Below are 23,316 nucleotides of genomic sequence, written 5' to 3'. Positions count from 1 at the left end.
GGCGTGCAGCCCACCAAGTCCCCATGCCCCTATGGAGCCCATCATGTCCAAGTACCCCACAGACTGCCTCTAACCTGCCCAGAAGTATGCAATGCCCTGAAGGTGATCGGAAATACGTCGATGGGTAGTTGCAGAACACCTATTTCCCCTGCGGAGATTAAATTCTGACTAATGTGCTCTGAGCTGAGAGCAAATGGCAGCCGGAGCTCATCCCCCCCCCCCCCCAATGAAGACCACAGCCATTGCAGAGATACAGACTATTGCAGCAGAACATGCAAAATGTGGCGATTGCGTTCGCTGTCGCGACTTAACATAGCCAGCCCCATCAAAGGGTGCCAAGCCTCCCACCTCCACTTATGCGCAGGTCCACCGGGACGCCACCACTCTCATCGCATGTGCCACTGGGCACCACAGCCAAGAAGAATAGAAGGAGGAGGTAAGGTAAGGTGATGCCCTGCCACACCAGGAAGCTGCAGGTGCCATGGGGGTCTGGATCGGAGGATGCCTGGCACAATGTTATTGGGTACCTCCATGCATGGGCCTTTTTATTTATCATCTCAAACACACAAAGTTGGCCCTCAGTCATTATTAAACAGGATACCTGGCACTTGTCCCAGCTCAGCTCTCATTTTGCATCAAAAGCACTTGATAAATTGATCCACAGTTCTTTATGAAAGTTAAACTAATTACCTGCTCATGTGAGTTAATTTTTGAATAAGAGTCATACTAGTAAAAAATAATCTACTTTGGATTGGCTATGAACTAGATGAAAACCCACTATTATTGCTATTTATTTTCCTTGTAGTAGTAATAATAGATTTATTATGTATTTCTCTTTTTTTTGGGGGGGGGGCGGTGTTTGCTGCTTCTAAGAACAGTAGTGGAATTTAAACAAAATCCAAACAAATTAAACCTGGCACAAGCTACCATGAGTCACTGCACACTAAAGTGTCCTAGTTAGGGTAATGGTGACTTATAAGTGAACACTGTCACACACTCTGACAACTCTGTTGCTTAAGTATTAACATATCAGAACACCGGAACTGATTGGTCATTTATGCAGAAACCATCAAAGAAAAGGGGAGCAAATGAATCAACAACCTACAAATATTGCTTATAAACTTATTCATAAGTAAATCATTATCGCTACAGGCATCTGGTCTAAATGGTGTTAAAAAATGGGAAACTGTACTAGAACTGTCAGAATGAGGGGTGCAGTTGGAATACCACTCCTATTACGAACTCCTTTCCTCAAGAAGTTATTGTAGTTTTACTAATGAGAATTGAAAGAGCAAAACAGGACTGGATTAGGAATTGAATGTTGCTTCACCAAAACCTCGTCACTTTCCTAGTTTGAATTTCAGATGTCAAGAAAGCCAAATGTTTCAATGTCCAAAACAAATTTCACATTTGTGTTCTCTTTGTGTTACAGGCAAATGGGCACAGTTTTGTACATATGGAGCATGAGAAGGCTGTTGCACTGCTGAAGAATTTCCACAACACAGTAGATCTAGTAATTCAACGTGAGCTTACAGTCTGAATATTTTTTATAAATAGAGAAGATATGTCTAGACAGATCTAATGTTTAAAATTTATACATAGGAAACAAATTTTGCCAATTGCTGGACCAATGGCAAATATTAGTGCCAAATGTATAATATCCCATGTTAGTACTGATCATCTTTACACCTGTTAACTATATAAATATGATGTTCATGTGGTTATGTGTTAGTTTTAACTGTCAGCCTGAGGCTGTGCATTGGTGCATTTTTTCTTTGGATTTTTTTAAAATTAGTTTCCTCTCAAAGTGGATTTAATATCATTTCAGAGCACGGAAGCACATACAAGCTCTTTAGAAACTCTGCTCGCCATAAAAACACTGCCTCAAAATTGTATATGCCTTTTATATAGAAAATAAATATGTGGAATTGTTGTTCCCTTAATATATTTCTATTACAAGTCATTTGTTGACTTATATACAGAAAGATTACAGAACAAAATATTTTCTTAGTAAAACACCTCTGATTGATAAAGTATATATTAAAGCTGTAAATGTACTATGTTGAACCCCTTTTTAATAAAACAAACAAACAGATACTTATGCCTTATGGAAGTAACTATATATCCATATATATTTGGTTCCATAAACAATCTTTAAAAAATATTTTAATTGTCTTTGGCAGATCACCTGCAAACTTGAGACATCAGCAGAAAAATAAATGGATAGTTATAATTTTCCAAGAAAAATATAGTGGCTGGCAGGGAAACTAATGCTTTATTACCTTTCTGAGGTTTGTGTTTATTGGAAAGCATAGCCCTATGCTTAACTCATCCTTAATATCATACCCTCTTTATGTGGTACAACTGCAATTTAAAAAAAAAAAAGTAAATGTTTTTGAATGAAATTTCTAGGCTGGGAAGACATCAAGACAGTTGAATTTAGCATCATCTTGTATAATTTCAAAAAGGCTAGTGGCATCTTCTTTACCAGACTGGCTGTATAAGTAGACATTCATAACAGATTCTTGGTGGTTTCCATTTGCACTAGTTAATTTGTCCACAAATTTTCAGGCAACTTCAAGTGAACATCATCAGTTTACATACAAGCCTTCTCTCAGCTTACCTTGTGCCAGAAGTCTATTCCTTTTTTGATGAACCTTTTCTCCGTCTTTCCTACTTTTAATTGTCTTTCATTACCCAACAGCTGCACAGAGCCATCTTTAAATTCCTGGATGTGTGTCAAGGCCAATATCTGAATGATATCATCTGATGCACAGAGGGCTCCTTGCACTTGTGAAAGTGGAAACTTGAGATAGCAAGCAGGAAACAGATAGTTATTATATTACTTACTCATTGCACATTCGCTTGTAAAATCTATTCATTTCTATCAATTATTTATTGTGGCTGTCATTTTCAATTAAGTACTCAAAACTAGAGGTTTAAGAGCCCGAAGCACACTCAAATATCATTCAGACATTGCTGTATACAGTGAAATACCATTTATCAGTCAAAATGCTAGAAATTTTCTTACAGTTTATGGACATTGGTAAAGCTGGTTGTTAAGCATACTGGGCCCAACTTAGACACAAATCCAAGGTCAAATATGAGGCAGGTGTACTAAGAAGCTTCTCCCATTTTGCATCTCCAGTACTCAGGGCATCTGACCAATGGAATTTCATACATCTGTCAGCCGATGGGTCTTGTCCAAGAAAGCTACTCTGTGCAGTTGAAGACTTGTATCAGGAATTGCCCATTATATTCTGGAATGCATTTTTAAAACTTACTTTAATAAAACAATAAAAGATTTATAACAATAATTCCCCATGGAATCAAAGGTTGACTAGCAGATAGGGACCCTCAGTGATTACTGCTGCCTATGCTAGGGAATACTGTTTAGTTAGCATGAAGGACACCCAAATAAAAATGTAAGAGCTATTTTTATTCATGGCGTATTTAGATGAAAGGACTCTGGCATCCTTCAACTCCTAGACATGCTATAGACACTTAAAAAGAAAAAAAAAGCATAGGGCCAATCTGACAGCTCTATAACAGTGGTGGGTTTTGTCGTGCAAGAGACTGGAGTTCAATTATTGAATCCAGGGTCAGGGCCGGTGCAGGAGAAGTGTTCACAGCTTCTCCATTGCACCTGCTCCCAGGTAGAATAGGAAGTGTCTCTGATATCATACAAAACATGACACCTAGTGACCATGCTTGAGATTGCACATGTAACAAGTTCCATAGGGATATTTGGTCTACAGCCCTACAGAACTGTTGATGTAAGGACTAGACTGAAAGAGGGTGGAGGGTAGGAAGAAAGGAAGACAGAGTTTAAAATAGGGGAGGAGGGGGAAATCCTGGGTAATTGTAAATGCTATAGCCCAGTATAGACAGGTTCCAGTTGAGTTGGAAGTATACAGGAGCAGGAGGAAACTGGTGGATAAAGAAAAAAAATACATAATTATATTTAAAGGAATTCAGTTGTTTCTTTAGAAATCAGGGAAGGGTAAGCACAAAGTTAAACCTGGTTTCAGTTTCAAAAAGTGAAAATATATTGTTTGCAAGATTTAAAAAAAAAAAACCAAAAAACAACCCACAGAATATTAAAATAAATACACTCCATGTTTTGAAAATTAGAAAGTCCTGGCTTTAGGTTGAGACATTCTGATTTTTAAGTCTAAGCAGATAAATTGACCTGTATAATAACAAAGGCCTTTTATTTTGGAGCCTCAATTTCAAATGTTGTTGATCTTCCAGAGTTTACATTGTGCCCCATTTGACAATTAAAGTCTAGAATTACCCAAAACGTTTGGCATCTAGAGGGTGAAGATGGCAAAAAAAATTCAACTAACAATTGTAAATTTAGACAGTTGGGACATGTTCAGCAAAAAAAAAGTTAGTCATGACTTGATAAAAATATATATCTTCAGAACATGCAAGTGCTACCATAGGTACCAAATAAAATGCTTTCTATGCTGCCCGCAGACATCCATATCTGGTATTTGTTTCCACCAGAACTCAAGCCCCATTAGAATTACTCTTGCTTGAGCCTAGCATAAGTCTGGGCAGGAGCACCATCACAGCCATGCAGCTCCCATTAATAACTATGGGAGTGTCATTTAAAAATTTTTTTTTTTTTTTTTAAACAGTTGAAGACACAGGAAGCTAGTTGTACCAAATCCTCCTCTTTTACTCTTTTCAGTGGTAAAAACTCTGTGGGTGCAGCGGGTTCTTGAGCACCCACACTCTTACACAAACTCCTTCACTGTGTCCAGAGAGGGGTAGTTGCTTTTGAGTTTAGCACCCCCAATTGTTTTGAAAAGTTGTCTACAACTCTAACAGTCTTCCTCAATTTTTAGGTTTAATTTTTCCAGGCAAAAACTTCTTTAAAGGGGCAAGTGTCACATTTTTGAGCAGATACTGCAGAACACCTTTTAAACTTGGCTTCATTCTACTCTGACCTCTACATTAGTCTATAAAACACTACCACCACCTCAGACTAATTAGTTATAATTTTCATATCATAAACATAATTACACTCAAACTAGCAATAAACTTTTTTTCTACATTAACTTTTTGACAGTTCCATTCAGGGGCAACAGAATGCCTTTTTGGCAGGCGGAAGGATAGTGGTGCCCCCCCCCCCCCACCCCAAGTCAAACAATCTCTGCCCCCTTCAGTCTCTTCCACCTGGTCCCCATGCCCCTTTTCCCTCTCTCTCTTGCCACTTCTCTCTTCCCTTATTTCCTCTTCCACCATGCTGATCAGCAGCAGGAGCAGAGCTGCTGTATCTCTGCAGTTTGGCCTGCCTGCTGCTTTGAACAGATGTGCAGTTCAGAATCCAGTGCGGTAAAAAGCAGTCTGACCCACAACTGCAGAGGTGGAGGATGTGGCCAATGCACCATTTCTCTCCTCTTTCTATAGCCAAACAGCTGCTGCCTGCCCAGCCCCAGATCTCCCACAGGGATTCTGCAGGAAAGGCTAGGTTTTGGTGGGCATGGCATCTGAGGCCCACCCCATTCCAATGCCTATGATTCTCTCTCTTGAAAAATCCTCTCCTAGGTCACTTGACCCTTTATTTTCTCCTACTCTCCCAAGTTCATCTATATCCCTGTTACATGTAACTTTATCTTTTCCTCTCAGTTCAAATATTACTCCCCTGTTACCTGTAAACCGATGTGATATGTCTATAAACGTCGGTATATAAAAGTTTTAAATAAATAAATACATTCCATCTCTCATCTTTTCAAATACATAGCACACACCCTATGTATAATCAAAGACACACATATACAGTACTGATATGCTGCTCTACTACATTAGCAAGCAGCTCTCATACAGACTGATATCTCATAGCATTAGGTAACACTACTATATGCAATCACTTCTGAAGAACACAGGCTGCTCTGCTCACTTATAGCTTATATCACTCTTTTGCATCATACCATCACTTACAGTAGAACACTATCATTTCTTATAGGCATTTCACAACAGAAAGCAAGTGGTATTTCAACAAACTAAACTGGACACATCAAACTAAACTTTTTTTTTTTTTACTGAAAAAAAGAGAATCTAAAGAAAACGTTTAAGCTTGCTGCCTGCTGGGATGATAAGTGAGGCGAGGAGTAGCTTTGCTCCTCTTCCTGCTGTTCTCGTTTCCTTATTTCTCTGTCTCCCTTTCAGTAGCTTTTTTGTGTATTATTCAGTATATAGTTGTGAATAGATGCTATCCTGAGAGGTGGAATGGAGAATGAATTCTTTGGCTAGTAAAGAGTAGGCATGTTTTTGTAACTAGGTTATTTCTCCTTACTGTGCATTGCTTCTGATAAGGCATACGACAAGGAAAAGCATGGAAAGGACGGAGACATTTTGCTAACCTTAATTTTAATTTCTGCATGCATGTGAGGTTTCCCTGTACAGTTCTGTCATTAACTTCTTTGTACTTGTGCTATTATACTCCATTAGGAATATGTTTTTATTTTTCTTATAATCTTCCCTTTTTCTGGATTGAGTTTTATAAAGGTGAGCACTGTAAATATTTCTGATCATATTTAAATAAGGTAATATTGTTACTGAAGTGTGGGCAAGCATTTTGGCTTCTTCTTAGTGCAAACAGGTATTACAAGAGCATTCTCTATATGGTACCTCTGCCCAGTTCCAAATGTTTACCTCAGGACAGAGTGACTGTATATCCATAAAGGGATAACGAGGATCTTGCATATTGTAATCAAGCTGATAATTATGCATTTCAAAGCAGGGTTTGGAATAAAAATTGGAATAACAGGGGCTTATTCAGTTTTCTTGAGAAGTGCAGAGCCTTTGAGCCATGATTGTCTAAAGTAGGATGTAATTGACTTTATTTGCTAAAGTTGAGAAAGAAAATTTCTAGTAGAATGTTATAAGTGCTAAATTTAGGCCATTTGAGCCCTAAATACATAATCTACAAAATATTAATTGCAAGAAACAGAGAAAATTCACACTTACAATAATGTTGCAAGATTTCCTTATCTATATTTTTGGAAAGGCACATGAAACAGATCAGTCCAGTACAAATAACAATCTACTTTTCCTAGTCCTAGATTTGTATTAATTATATTACTACTATATCAGTGATGGAGGTTTCAGACTTTTCAAGCTGTGAGGCTCACCTGAGTAGACGTTAGGATATATTTTACTGGACATGTTGTTGCTGCCTGGCTATCACTTTTAGAATGGCTGGAATTCAAGAGAACTTAAGGAGACAAAGTTAAATTAAATTGAACCATGTTAGCAGTGTCTCTAGGTCTATTCATATAGGGGAACTGCCTGGTAATTTAGAGGACAATTTTCAAATTCATTGACCCAGATAAATACTGACTTACCTGCTTAAAAGGCCTGGTTGAAAATTGCCCACCCTCTCCCTGGCTGAAGGTATAGAAGGTATTCCACAGCACTTGTACTTTTAGCCATATCAGGAGTAGGTGCTCCTGGGGGCATAGGTAGGTCGAAGTAGGAAAATAAGACACTTAAGGCCCCATTTATTGAGCATTTTCCCCATAAACACAAAATAGGAGAAAACCTTTAGTAAATAAGCCCCATAGATAGTATCTTTCCAGCAGTGTGGACCCCATAGATAGTATCTTTCCAGCAGTGTGGACCCCATAGATAGTACCTTTCCAGCAGTGTGGACTTTCCAGCAGTGTACATTGAAAATTGCCTCCTTACTCCACAGTCTGCATAGTTGTTTAAGTTACAAAAGTAAACTAGATACCTTCTTTGTCTTTGAATCTTTTCAGCTCTTTTTGTTTAGGATTCATCTGCTATATTGTCTTAAATCACAGTATACCAGTTTAAGTAGGTAATAATGAACTATCATTTAGCTTATACATGTGGTATTGTTTAATTATCAACATGCTGCAGGATATTGCCTTTTCTACTTTGAACTTTCATAGTGGTGGCAACTGGCTCCATTTTTTTTCAGGACAGGCTGATCTAACAATGCATGTATGGACTGTAGTCCTGCTTTTCTTACAGAAATCAATAGGGAAATGAGCTGGTAGTGATTTGGACTTTAACCAAAGAAAGAAAGCACTGCAGTGGAAAGATCAATGGGCACTATCTAAGGAAGACTGGATGGCAGACATTTTACTTACAATCCTGAAAGGGAAAGCAGTTTATCTGCATAAAGGTTACATGGCGTGAAGGCGACTTAGGGCAATTGACTGTCAGAGGCCTGTGATCTGGATAGTGGAGCTGCATCCTTAGTATATTTAAAAATTACATCCTCCCTGCTGTGTTCTGTTTTTATTGCTTTGCTAGTTATAAAATGGTCAAAATAAGCCTTACAAATAGGGAAATCAGAAATATAAGTCCATGCATTCAATGGGCAAAACCAGGATTAGGTCAACCTGTCTTGAAAAAATGGTGTCGGTTGGCAACCTTAGAGCTCTGTAATATAACACTTTCCCCATCGGCAAAAATGGCAGAAAACCTTTAATGCATAAGTCATTTATTTTTCATTCTATGTATTAAACTTTCCAGTTAAACTATGGATACCATGAAAGACAATTTAGTTGAGACAGGTAAAATTCCAAGAAAATAGTTTCCCAGCCAGACTTTTTTTTTTCCATTGCTTTCTTTTATTTTGGCCATGAAGTTGTCACTTGGGATTGCAGGAGGGCTAGAATATATTTCACCCTTGGTCATCTATGGCCAAGGGTCTTACCCATGACCTAAGATAAGCAACCCCAATAAGGACTTCCTCATATTGGTCACCCTCATAATAAACACAAACACCATCACTATATAATTTAGGCATTCCCCTACAAATTATCAAGTAGATTTTAAAAGGCTTGTGCACATAAAATTAGGGAGATACGCACGTGGCTGGGCCTTGTGCGCGCCAAGTGCATTTTCAAAAAGGCCCGGCCACGTGCTTCTCTCCCAATACGTGCAGAAGTGCCGGGCCTGAAGAAAGGAGAATTGTGCTTCTCTTTAAATTGAATTGGTGTAATTGGCAAACTACACATAAAGCTCTACAATCCTCAGTGTTTGTATCTGCTCATCATTCAGCTTTGCTGGAGACCAGTGAATATTTAGATTACTAGTAGCGACTCACCAATTATTTCAGCAGAGATTTACTATTCTGCATGAATTGTGTTGTAGTTGAATTAGTTTTCTTATAAAGTACCTTTTTAAAACAAAACAAAAAAAAGAATACCATAATGAAAGCTTGTTATAGATGTGTATCTCACACAGAAAAGGTATATGCTGGAAAAGATCACACTGGCTATTTTTCCAGTATGCATCTAATATGTAAGAGATGCACTCACAATAAAGGTTGGAATCAAGCTTTGTGGTCAGTCCAAAGACTATGGGGTAGATTTTCAAAAACCGCGAATAGGCGTACTTTTGTTGGCGCTCCAGGCGCAAACAAAAGTACGCTGGATTTCAGTAGATACGCGCGTATCCACTGAAATCCGGGATCGGCGCGCGCAAGGCTATCGATTTCGTATAGCCGGCGCGCACCGAGCCGCGCAGCCTACCCCCGTTCCCTCCGAGGCCGCTCCGAAATCGGAGCGGCCTCGGAGGGAACTTTCTATTGCCCTCCCCTCCCTTCCCCTACCTAACCCACCCGCCCGGCCCTGTCTAAACCCCCCCCCCTTACCTTTGTTGGGGGATTTACGCCTCCCGGAGGGAGAAGTAAATCCCCGCGCGCCAGCGGGCCGCTAGCGCGCCGGGACGCGATCTGGGGCGGGTCCGGAGGGCGCGGCCACGCCCCCAGGCCGCCCCGGGCCGTAGCCACGCCCCCGGAACGCTCCCGACACGCCCCGAAAACGCCACGCGGTTCGGGCCCGCCCCCCGACACGCCCCCTCCGAAAACCCCGGGACTTACGCGAGTCCCGGGGCTCTGCGCGCTGGTAGGCCTATGTAAAATAGGCTTACCGGCGAGCAGGGCTCTTAAAATCCGCCCCTATTTGAGTTTCTGAATTTCCATAAAAACCCAATAAGAAACGGGTCAGTTTGAGCTCTAGTAAAGAAATTAAAAGCATGGATCAACAAAAATTATTTGCAACAAGTGTCCCCCAAAAAATGCATGCCATGCCATGGGGTGGAGGAACATAATTAATACCATGCTAGGTCAGACAAGGGTTCATCAAGCCCAGCATCCCGTCTCCAACAATGGCTAGTCCGGGTCACAAGTACCTGGCAGATCCCAAAATGTAGATCTATTTCTTGTTACTCACTTCCACGGATAGGAGGTGGGATCCCCTGCAAAGAACCATATGCCAGACTCCACTGAGGAGAATCAGCTGGGCTGGGGGCAGAGGGAGGAAGAGAAATGAAGAAGCCAAAAACGAATAGCCCATGTCAAACCACACTTTCACAAACGCTGACCCTAGGCATTCAAAACTTGCAGACTGACCTTGCTAATCACATGCAGTGCAAGATTAGCACAGTCTGCCTGTGACTTTTGAAATTGTTTGTAATGCTTGCAGTCAGGAAGCGGCAGCTTGCTCAGGATTGCCAGACTCTATGGTGGCGTTTAAAAGTGTAACATTTCAACATTTTACACAGTCGGTTCCACCTAGCCCACACACATCCTTTTCCTCAAACATGGCACATTCTAAAAACACGTGTATGCATATAACATAGAATATCTTCTAGCCTCATGCATTCAGCATACGTTAATAACTGTCAAAGTATCTTATTTTATTCATTTATATTCTTATACAAATATATTAATATTACAGTAGGTCCATATAGTAAATGATGCAGCGCACATGCAAAATATACACAAAAATAGCTGTGCTTAGTAACAGAGGATCAAAGAAACAAATTGGGGAAATACAAGCTGGATTAGGTGCATTTCAGCTACTGCTGATCTTCTGCTAGGTTACTTACTTGGAACCATTTTTAACTGCAGCAGTTTGTTTCCTTTTCCCCACTGTAGCAAGTGAAGGATGATGCCAGCACCAACTGGTAGCTCTCTCTTTAGAAAATCACCACTGATTTCAGCCCATCCTGGTTGCATGGGTTCCACCTGGAAACTCACTGCAGGCCCTGCCAGCCTGCTCAGGCTCTTGTTACCAGCAGAAGCCTCTCCCAGCTCTGGCATGTGCACCCCTCTTGGAGTGGCTTGCACATCTGCACCACGGTTCTGCATTGCACTGATCCTGGTTGCAAGCTCTGGGCTCAGCAACCTGTTCTGAATCTTCTCTTCACTCCTTCCTCTCCCCTGCTCGCTTCTTCCTCCTATTTATCCCATCATTCCTGCTGCCTAGGAAATCTACACGTGGGGTAATGAGGGGAGAGGGGGGGGGGACAGGGGTTGAAGATGGGATGATATGTGAGGTAATGGGAGCCTGTTCTGCGCCCAGCTTGGCCCGCAGTGGCAGTCATATGGATATCCTTCATAACCTGCCTTCAGCCACACATGCTGTGAACAGAAGCCAGAAGTTGGATGTTAATATTAAATCTCTGACTATACACAGCATAGAGAAGTTGGAGATTGATGAAGTAAAAAAGTATGAAACAAACTTAAGTATGGGTTAAGTTGTTTATAAATCTAAATTCAGTAGTTCAATAAAACATTGTTATGCTACATACATCTTTTATACATGTGATTTATAATTGGCTAAAATTACAGCTTGTAAATCACAGTGGAGATACTTAGGGATTAATGATGTAATTTAAAGGCTGTAAGGATATTTATGCCAATGTCTTTTTTTCGAAGACTTAACAAGAGTTTAGCTGTAAGTCACATTTGTCATATACAGACTTTATTTACTTAACAGTGGAACAATGCAGGCTACCATTTCATTCTGGCACCTGAAATGCCTGTTCCATTGCTGATGTCTTTAGAAACGTGCTGCCTCTAAAGCATTGCCATTTGGGTAAAGAGCTCTTTGTCACTTCTACCATCTTTTTATTCCAAGCTATTTTTATTTTAGCATTTCTCTGCTTTGGTTCCCATGACAACCCAGTCTGGTAGCTGTTAAACTGTGATTCTGTATTTAGGGTTCCTTCAAATAAAGCTTCTCTCATATTTCCCAAGATCCAGCATCAAGGACTACATCAATATTGCACGACTGCTAAAACACCCCCTCTCCATTTCTTTCCCCTTTTATGGGTAGCAGCTTTGAGTGGTGAGGGGGCAGGACAATGGAAATGTCAACCTAAGAGCTTGGTATTTTAAAGTAAATCTAAAAACAATGTGTTGGTTATGACTTCTCACTCAGCCAGTGGTATATGAAATTCAACTACAGTAATACTGTAAAAATAGGTTTCTTTTTTTGGATTTTCCCACCTTTACACTTCTTGTGTGTTTCCTGGCTAGATATTTTTCATCTCTTGTTGAAACCAATTCAATCTTGCCAAAAATCAGGCTGGGCGCTTGTGCACAGGGTGCAGGAAAGAAGGTAATTCTTCCACCCGCATGAACTATTTTACACAGAATCCACTGCACTCCAGAATAGTCCTCAATGTCAATTCCAAAATTGTACTCGTTACCATTGTTCATGTAGTCCAGACATATTCTTCCTTGCTTTAGACTCGGATCAAAGCCACAAGCTGTGGTTGCAGGTGTATACTCCCTGCAGCACCAACATGTGGCATTCAGAGAGAATCTCCCAGTGCCACTGCTGCAGCAACAGCCCCCCTCCTCTCTCAAGTCATTTGGGAACACTTTCATGGGCCAGGGGGCTCAAGAGATCCTCCTTTTATGGAAGGAGATGGCAGCAGCTAGAAGGTAGTCAGGCTGCTGCAAGCTGGCACCCCATATACTCAATTCTGCAAAATTCCAGAACAAGGGAAAAGATCAGAATCTCGAGAGATACTGGACACCATTTTTTCCTCATCCTGCAAAACAGATAGGTGGGGCCAACCCTAGGAATAGTCAGCTGTCCCATAAAATTAGACAATGTTTTCCATACCTTTTGAATTTTGCAAACTAATGGCCTAACTAAATAATTCATAGACTACTTTCTTATATGAAGAGCTCATCTTACCCAAGTAACCAAAAATAAAAGCTTACTACTTCAGATACTAATAAATGAGGTGAAGGACTCTGCATTACAAATGGAAGAGCTCAACTTATATGAAAATAATAATTTTTTTTTTTTAAACATGGTTCAGAAATTGTATAGTTAAATACTCAAATAAGATTCCTTTTTCTTAGTAGCAAAATATTAATTAGCAGCCTGGAATGTTTTAAAATGTAGATAACATTTTATACTGCTTCCTTTAACAAACAGTAATACTTTTATAACTTGTAGTTTAGTTTCATAGGGAAAGTTTAAAGGATAGAAGTGCAGCTATAAGATATTTTTTATATATTTACAATGAATGTTATAACTCAGGTTTGTAAAAATATACATATAAATATTTCCTGTTTCTGTCATTTCATCTATGTAATTATGTCATATCTTTAGACTGTGCAACAGTGCATATAGGGTAATTCAGTCTGGGACCAATCACACTTTTCACACGGCTATTATATGAAATACATTGGAAGCTTATTCACCAGAAAGGCCAAATCAGCCAATCAGTTAAGCCATTTTTTTTAGTGAACACATATCCAATATGCTGCCACATACCAGTCACGCCCCTGACGATTTAATTGAGCATACTCTCTTTTGGCTATGGTGTGCTCTCTTTTAAAACAAAAAAAAAAAGGCCTCTCCTCTTGCAATACACAATTTTCCTTCTATAACTTTTTTTTTATACTTTTTACGGATATTGGTAAGATCCCAAATTATTATTATAAACAATACAAAATACCCAGGGCACACAGATTCTTATCCATTTCCATTTAAAAGTGTTTTTAAGAAGTTTGAAAAAAAAATGTTAAAAATGGGCAAAATATTCCAGCATAACATCTGAGATCATAGAAATAGCATCTAAGTGAACTCCACCCTAGCTTGTTCTATGGCCTGTTTCCTCAGCAGGCCTCTGAGGCACTATTTTATAGTTTTACGTCATGTCATATTAGACTAAGTGTGATTTCTCCATAAACCCATCATTCAAGTAGCTAGAAAGAGGGTTCAAAATGTTGAGATGTGTAAAATTTCAGTCACTGGCCACTAAGTTAAGGGATGTCAATTCCAAAATCATGTGAATACAAATTTTTCTGGACTGTACCAGCTCCATGCTGATGAAATGTCAGCGAGGTAAATGTTTACTTTGACATGATTTTGGAAAAGATATCACTTTTAGAGTGCCTGGTAACTGGCTAGTTCCTGGCAGTCAAAAACATGATCTATCAATTTTATTACAAACACCTAGTTGTAAGCTATTTGTTTGTGTAGCTTTTCCCAAGGTCATGACTGCATAATTTCCCGATAGTGCTCCAGTCGCCTTGCTTACCTTCCTCCTTACTAAAGCACAACAAATTCCCTCTGAATCCCTTCCCTCCAGAGCCCTCTAATTCCCCCTCTCCCAACACACAAAACATCCCTTTGCATCTTTACCCTCTGCAGACCTCCCCAGCCAAAGCTCCAGTACAAAACATGTCTGCCTCCTCCTCTCCCTTCTTATGCAGGTCAGATCAGGACTAGTTTCCTCTTCATGCATAGGGCAGAGCAGAGAAGACTAGGGTTGCTATCTTTTCCACTTGCTTAGAAACAGAAGTGCTTAACTGGAAAAGGTGAAAGGGCATTATTGTTACACAGCCCTGCACTGGTGCTCCTTCTGGTTCCAGGCCAGGGACCAGCTGAGCACCAACAAAAATACTTCCATGACTGTTTAAGCCCCAATGCAACTATGTAGTCAATGTCCCTTTGCTTTATGATTGAACTTAGCCCATACTGCTTATAACAGAATTGTATTTGCTTCATTAAGATTTTTCATTCAGAACACAAGTTTTTTTAATCCCACATATTTGGATGAAAATGTTGAAAACCACATTTTGAGTCACATTTATTAAGGATTTCTTAATCCATGGCTAACCTGGCTTTTTGAAAGGTTTATGTTTTATTGCACTCTTTGAAAAATACTGGAGTTTATGTACAGTTTCTAGCTCTCCTTTTGAACAAGGAGACAGCTCTTTCTTATAAAGTAAATCTGTTACTGTAGAATCATCATAAGTACTGTACTAGTTTAGGGATAATTACTTTAGCAAGGGGTTGGCAGAGGGACTACTATATCAGTCTGTGAAAGATGTCTCGACCATCTACTATACTCAATCAAGTCTTTGTATTAAGTAACCTTATAAAGGCAATTCCCTTCCTCTCCCATTTTTCACACTTTGCACAGATTTTATAAAAAGGAAATATGATGCAACAATTAGTCTGAATAAATCTAGAAACTGTTTGCAGAAGATTTTGCTATTTATAATTCTGAATTCACAGTGAAAGGTCAAACTTCGACTTGGTCATTTTGGAACTGCAGATAGTACTGCAGCTATCACTTCAAGTTGCAAAAACAGTATTGGAGTTTTAAAGCAGCAGTACTAGCTGGATTAGTCAAAGCATCACTGGCTTGTCTGGTCCTTGGCTCTATTGCTTTCCTTTTTTGTTGTTGTTGTAATATATTTTAGAACTTATATTTTTAAAGCTTTTTGAGTACATTGTACCTACTCCTGGGGGAATTCTGCACTACTGCGGAACGCAGAATTGCCAAATTCTATGCAGAAAATAGCAGAGGAGACCCCAGCATGCCGCAAACTGAGTACATCCCGCAGCACACGCTCCGTTCGCGGCGAAGATGAAGGCCCGGCGCACCGTTCGCGGTTAAACGGGAAGGCCCCCATGTACCGCACTCCATTCGTGGCAAAGATGAAGGCCCAGCATGCCGTTCGCGGCACATGGGGGCCCTTCCCTTTTCGGCGCAAACGGCGCACCGGGCCTTCATCTTCGCCTTGAACGGAGCGCGTCCCGCGGCATGCCGGTGAGAGAGAATGTGTGTGTGAGAGAGAGAATGGGAGGTAAGAGAAGGTGGGTGGGGGGGATTCTTGAGTGTGGGTTTCAGAGAGGGAGCCTATATGAGGGGAGGGTGACAGAGCAGGAGGGTGTGAGAGAGAGCATGGGAGGTAAGAGAGGGTGGGTGGGGGGATGCTTGAGTGTGGGTTTCAGAGAGAGGGAGCCTATATGAGGAGATTGTGAAGAAGTGTGTATGTGTGAGAGAGATTGGGAGCTCATGTGTATGAAAAAGGGATCATGTGTATGTGAGGGTGCTAGCCTGTGTGAAGGGATTGTGTATGTGTGAGAGAGCCTGTGTGAAGGGCTGCGTGAGAGAGAGACATAGGTAGCCTGTGTGAGAATGTATATGTGAAAGAGAAAGGGAGCTGGTGTGGGTGTGTATGTGCGAGAGAGTGAGGGAGCCTGTATGAGGGTGTGTGTATGTGCGAGAGAGTGAGGGAGCCTGTATGAGGGTGTGTGTATGTGGAAGGGACACCTTTACAGTGAATTTCTAGGGAAATTCTGCAACTTTAAGTAATAACTTTTTTCTGTAATAATTTAAAATGTAATTACTTAAAGACTGTCATGTAAATTGTGTCATTTTGACCAATATAAAGTTTGCAGAATTTTGCAGAATTTTGCAGAATTTTCAGTTTTTGTGTGCAGAATTCCTCCAGGAGTAATTGTACCCCGCTCTGAACATAGGAAGGGTGGGTAATAAATGCCTTTAAATAAAGAAAGAACATACTTTTCTTATTATGACAATTGCACACCCCAACAGAAAATCTTTGTGGGTACACTCAGTAAAAAAATAAAGGAGAAATTTAGTTTTACTTGATAATTTCTTTAATTTGAATCCTGCCACACCAGTCCAGATGTGTAGGTTCTCTCTCACTACAAACAGATCGAGACAAAGGACACACCTTTTTCTATGACATCATCACTGGTAGTTACCATGCTGTAGCTCCAGCAAAAGGTTAGTATTCTTGTGTCAAAGCTATGAAAGAAAAAAAAAAACTAACAACTGATTCAAACTCTTCAATAGCATACATAATTTGAAAGACTAAACAAAGGACCACCAAAGAAGTGATCCTTCCAAACTTTTCTCGAATAAATGAAGAAGAAAACCAAGTGAAAAGTAAACCTCTGGTTACTTCAGTCTCTGTAAACTGAAGTACACTGCTAAAGACAGCACAGGTCCAACTTCTCGATCTGGTGTAGCAGGATTCAAGAAAGGAAATTATCAGGTAAAACTAAATCTCTCCTTCCTTTTCATCCTGCTACACCAGTCCAGATTTGTGGGAAGTACCCAAGCCCACTTAACCTGGGAGGGAGGAAGTTAGGTCTGCCCTGAGAATACCAACACCAAAGATTGCATCCTCTCTTGCATGAACATCCAAGACTGAAATGTTTAATGAAAGAATGTAAAGAAAACCATTTGACTGCCTTACATATATATCATACAGTGCAAGAGAAGGAGCTCTGCCCAAAAAGAAATTAGAATTTTCACGGAGTTTTCCAGAAGGACTTCTGGAGGCTTCCAACTTTTCAATTAATAACCTAAATCAGTTTTTAAACCATCTAGCCAAAAAAAAGGATTAGGGAACGCTACATACTTAGAAGAATTTGAATGACATCCAATAACCAGAGTAATTTCTCTTTACCATGACACTCCCCTCTTGTGATCACCAATAGAGACAGTGTCTGATTTACACAGAACACAGTTTAGGTACAAAGGGTTGGTCTGAGACATTGAAAACAATGAGAAGATCAGAAAAGGATTTCTGCAAGACAAGACTTATAATTCAGAAATGCCTCTACCAGAACAAATGGCCACCAGAAAAATCATCTTCAGTGATAAAACCTACAGAAAAGCACTGTTACGAAGCTTCTATGGTGACCCCATTAAAGTTCTATCAGCCAAAGTCCCACTGAGGAACCAAGGATCTAAAAGAAGATCGAAGACTATACACCCCTCTGAGGAAAACGAGAAAGAAATCTGAGCTAAAATTGACAAAACCCCCAGAATTGTACCTTTATCACAAGAGTAAGCAGCTATTTGAAACTTCAGAGAAATCTGGGATAAACCTGAATGTAACACTCTCTGAAAGAAGGCCAAAATGTATCCAGTTGCTACAGTAATACAGATCATTCCCTGTAGCATATGTCAAAGAGACACTAAATTCAGTCATAAGCAAGTGAAATGACATTCTTATGGGTCTTCAAAGGGGTACATGATACAAAGAGTAAATATCCAATTGTTACCTTTTAATAACCAGGCTGTAAGATAAATGGATCTGGACCTTCCATGACAATTGGACCTTAATTTAGGAGACTTTGATTTCCAATAAACTGTATGAGAGAATCAACCTATAGTCTCAAAATCTGTAGTAAGAAGCTATACAGAAATACTGCAGGTCCAAAGATAAGGAAGAGACTGATGACTGGTGGGCCTGCTCCTGCACGGACTCAAATATACCTCCCCAATCCACTGGAGATTTATCTTCCTCTAGCAGAAGCCACTAATTTCAACTCTCTCCTTTTTCTGTTATTTTTTTTAAAGCTTTAATAAGCCAGAGGAAGAAAGGCAAGGGAGGGGGAAGAGAAAACAAATTTCAAACAGAAGCTCCTCCTGAGCCAAAAACAAGCTTCCACCCTCTAAGCTCTACCAAACACCCTCTAGGGCTGTGAGTCTTACCCAGGGCTTGCTTAACTGAGAAGTCCCAGAAGTCTGGTCTCCAATTGGCTGTCAATAAAGCAGAAAAGGCCAACACACACAGAACTGCCCCAAAACTCTCTACCAGGCTGGTTAAAGGTCAAAGTCTGGAAGTCCAGTTCCTGCTGTACCAGATAAGTATATCCTGTGATTTGTGGAGCTGCTGCATGGTAACTACCAGTGATGATGTCATGGAAAAAGGTGTCTCCATCTGCTAGTAGGGAACATAACCCACACATTTGGACTGGTGTAAACAGGATGAAAAGGAAATTGCAGTTATAAGCTGCAAAAATAATAAGCAGGTATCCCCTTCTCCTAAAAAAAAAAAAAAATTAAATTCCAATAAAAGTTAACCACCACATTTACATTATGCCACCATTTCAGTTTTTGTTAAGCTATCAAGCTACCTTGAATAAAGGTTTAATAAAAACCGCAAACATTGGTGACAATGTATTTGTCCCCTTTACTTATATTGGAGATTGTGGTACGCCTATTAATTTTGGCACCTATTAAGGATACACTTCCTGGTTTGAAAAATATTCCCCAGTAGACTTTGTGGGGCTGATGTAATAAGTCCTGTGTTAAGACATTCTGCTAAATTTAAGCATACAATTTAATGCAAATGCTAGAAAAACGAAATTTAACATCCAATGCAGTACATAAATTGTGTGCTGGGAGGTTAAAATGTGCACATAAACCCGAGTTATAACGTGCGCTCAGCACAGACTGATCGCACATTTTAACTTGAGTGACAGGGAGTCTCTCTTGAACAGGATTATATGCTCACAAAAATCATGTTTTTTGCGCATAAGAGACTTATGCGCACAAAAATGCTTTCAGCAAAGAAAACTTTGTGTGCATAAATCATATTTATGTGCAGAAAACTTTACTTCAGGTCTTAACAACAGAACTCCTGCTTCTGCCCATAGATAACACTAAATAGAAATAACCCCAAAAGGTGAGACATAAATCCACTCAAGAGATTCAATCTATATATAGTTGTATATCAAGGTGCACTGCTCAAAAACACATTTAATCGTTATGACCATCACATATATGTATTGAGGCACAGATTCTACTCATCCAAGTAGTGTTAGTCTAATGCAGACTGCATCTAATACATATATGTGATGGTCATAACGAAAGTAAAATGGCAACACTCAGAATGAAGTAGTGCATAGGCTCATCCTAAGTTTTTATTTGCTTTATAAAAATTTAAAAAAAAAAACAACAACTTTCATATATATATATATGACCTGTGATTATAACAGACACTGTCTGCATTAGACTGACACTTCTTGGATAATGAGCAGAATCAGCGTCTCAATACATATATATGATGGTCATATCAATCAAATGTGTCTTGATATACAACTATATATAGATAAAATTTCAACAATGTTTAAGGTGAATCTCTTGAGTGGATTCATAGACTAACACTAGCACTAGTACTCCACCTCTGACCAGGATTAAAATCTCCACCACTAAGAAAACATGACTTAGGCCAGCATCCCATTCTGCACTGGGAGTTAATGCCTTCATCTGCATGGGATTTCCATGTGAAGGCACTTTGCAATACACACATCTGTTGTACGCAAAACTCCTTGTTGCATCGGGAGTACAGTTTGCGCATGAAAAAGGTGCACTCTGCTGAGTGCATCTTATTACATCAGGCTCTTTGGTTGTTCTTGCTCTGTTTTTCATGTATACTTGTGATGCCTGCATGGAGATATGATAAGGATCAGTACAAAAGTGCTCCCCTTTACTTACGCACTGAATAAGAGGTAGTTTAAAATAAATATTGAAATAAATACTCCACCAATGAAATGAAAAAACATAAAACACAAAACAAAGAGGATCCTAATGATATTAATTGCCAATATTACCTACAAATGTCTTTTGCTAGTACTTCTGCTTCAAGGTACAGTTGGTGAAAATCATTTTTGTCACTATTCTTTACATTATGCATTAATTCCTGTTTCCTATTTTTACAAAACAGAATTATTTTTAAAACTGAAAATAGATCAGTCTGCAAAATAAAATGAATGACTTCCTGGCTTCTCAGCTGAATCAGTAATAGTGAATTATTGTGCAGTAGATGTTCCAAAGTGATCAGCTAGTCATAAAAAGCGATGATGCAATGTGTAGGCCAATAAGTAATGTCAATCACACCCGAAGGTGTATTAATTTTTTAAGTCCAGACTTATTTCACATTCTATAGCTTTCCTGCTTCTCTAAACTGACAACTGCTGTACATACAGCACAACAGTGTCATCCAGTGGCCAAATCAGAAAAGAACGTAACATTCAGTGGACACAAGGCTACACAAAGAAAAGCAATTGAATTAGCACAGGTTTGATACTAGCAAGCAGTCACACTATGTCTTGGATTTGAGGGGACGGTGACAAGATTGAAACAATATTACCCTATTGCTTAAAAGTTCCAAACTTCTGCCAGTTTAGAAGCAGTTTCATGTCATTTCCAGAAGGATAGTTGGAAAAACTGTTCCTTATGCTAACAGTTTGTTTGAAGCTAGTTCTGAGGAAAATCGATCTTCTCTGAAAGCAGGCATCAGTAGATATTAAAGAATTTTAGCTTTTTAAACAAACCTTCCTCAGTTAAGGGTACTGAGCATTTTAATTTTTAGTCAATAGTGATTTAGATAGGTATTTCTCATTTATTACATCATTCTGTTACCTATATATAAAACGCCCCCTTTCTAAACTTTTCTTATAATTTGGGGAAGGGGAGGAAGATAAGCCACAATAGTGCAGCACAAGAGACTTGATCTTTGTAAATCGGGGCCTTTTATGTCTCTTTGCTATCCTGGGTGGCTTTATTACATAGAAATTCTATTCAAATCAAGGACTCTTATCCATTAAGTTTTCTACATGTAAGTACTGTATCCACTTCAAAACAGCTTACTTTACTAAAAGTTCTACCATTTTACATATATAATATATAAAAAGATATTTAAGGACATGTTTAATTATGATGGAAGTGGCTGTATTGTAATTAATTTTGAGATAATTGTGATTTTAAGCTTAAATTATATATAAAAACTTGTCATTTTTGTATGTGTTTAAAAAAGATTGCTATATTACAAATGACTAATTGTACTTTCCAGTTTAATTACAGTATTGATGTAAATAAAGCTGAATGAAAAATATTTACTACTTTATTAAAATAGATTGTGAATGTATTTCATGTTTTTGCAGTATAAAGAATTACTGAACTTGAAAGCTGCTTCATTTTAATGTGCAAAAAATTACTTTAAAACTACATTTCAAATTTACTGATTCAGTGGAATCAATTATCTTGCTAGTTTAATTTGCACATGCAAGTTGTATCCTTCCAGTTTTATTTCATGTATTGACACTCTTTAATTGCTAAGGTGTACATTGTGTTTAGAATGCATTTTGCAGATGCTTTCTGCATATATGAAAAATACAGGGACTAAACAATGCTGTGCAGTGTACAACAGAGCCATTTTTCGGCTTTGGTGTACTCAACTTTTTCAGTATTTAAAAAAAGTGTTTTGAATAACGTATATGAACAAAGTCTATTGAACAAATAATAAAATGTCACCTTATTGTAAGCTTTTGTCATATTTGTGTCTTATCACTACCAAATTTAATACTGTAGAAACTATAGACCAGGAAACTATAGACTGGTGAGCCTGACCAGTGCCAGGAAAAATTGCAGAATCTATTTTAAAGAATAAAATCACAGAACATATAGATAAACAGTTTAATATGACACAACCAACATGGTTTTACTCAAGGAAAGTCTTCACCAACCTGCTACATTTTTTGAAGGGATTAATATGTGGATAATGGTAAGCTAGTGGACATAATATATTTGTACATCAACAAACAGGGAGGGACGGGCTCCCTCCCTGTTTGTTGATGTCAGGAAGCTGCACAGATTTGAGCGGAGGCCCTCTCCCACGCAATGTACCTCAAGGCCACCTTCTTGCCGGGAGTGGACAATGTGTTGGCGGAAAAGCTGAGTCGCACCTTTCAGCCACACGAGTGGTCTCTCAACCCCACAGTAGAGGATTAAATATTCTAATGTTGGGGGTATCCTCACATAGACCTCTTTGCGTCACCTCAAAACCGCAAAGTAGAGAACATTTGCTCTCTCACAGCAGCCAACACTCAAAGCCAAGAGACGCGTTCTCCCTCTCATGGGCAACCGGTCTCCTATATGCATTCCCTCCACTTCCACTTCTCTCGAAGACTCTCGTGAAGCTACGTCAGGACAAGGGATGCATGATCCTGATAGCACCTCACTGGCCTCGCCAAGTGTGGTTTCCAATTCTTCAAGATCTCTCCATTCGCAGGCACATTCCCTTGGGAAAGGACCCGCTTCTGATCACTCAGAACAACGGGTGCCTACGCCACCCCATTCTTTAAGCTTTGTCCCTGACTGCCTGGATGTTGAAAGGTCAATTCTTCAGCCACTTAACTTTTCGGAGCCAGTTTCCCATGTCCTGATTGCTTCACGGAAGCCTTCCACGAGAAAATCTTACCTCTACAAATGGAACAGGTTTAAGTCATGGTGTTCTTCTCAATCCCTTGATCCTTTTACCTGTTCCACCACGAAGTTTCTGGACTATTTCTGGCACTTGTCAGAATCAGGTCTAAAAACTTCTTCTATCAGAATGCATGTCAGTGCGGTAGCTGCCTTCCATAAAGGTGTCGGGGATGTTCCTATTTCAGT

The 23,316-nt window shown here is 39.4% G+C and overlaps 1 protein-coding gene across 1 annotated transcript in view; it reads left to right on the top strand.

Moving 5' to 3' along the window:
• Positions 1-1,620, top strand: part of LRRC7 (leucine rich repeat containing 7) — a 229,608-nt gene extending 227,988 nt beyond the window's left edge. Inside the window, exon 24 of the mRNA XM_029618872.1 lies at positions 1,433-1,620. Coding sequence (XP_029474732.1) covers positions 1,433-1,540 — 108 coding nt within the window. The 3' untranslated portion in view covers positions 1,541-1,620. The remainder of the gene's footprint in view (positions 1-1,432) is intronic.
• The last annotated feature ends 21,696 nt before the right edge of the window (positions 1,621-23,316 follow it).

Source organism: Rhinatrema bivittatum, chromosome 10, assembly GCF_901001135.1.
Source record: "Rhinatrema bivittatum chromosome 10, aRhiBiv1.1, whole genome shotgun sequence".
NCBI classification, from domain to species: Eukaryota; Metazoa; Chordata; class Amphibia; order Gymnophiona; family Rhinatrematidae; genus Rhinatrema; species Rhinatrema bivittatum.
Note: the sequence above shows the minus strand (reverse complement) of the source record. Positions and strands in the feature narration are given on the sequence as shown.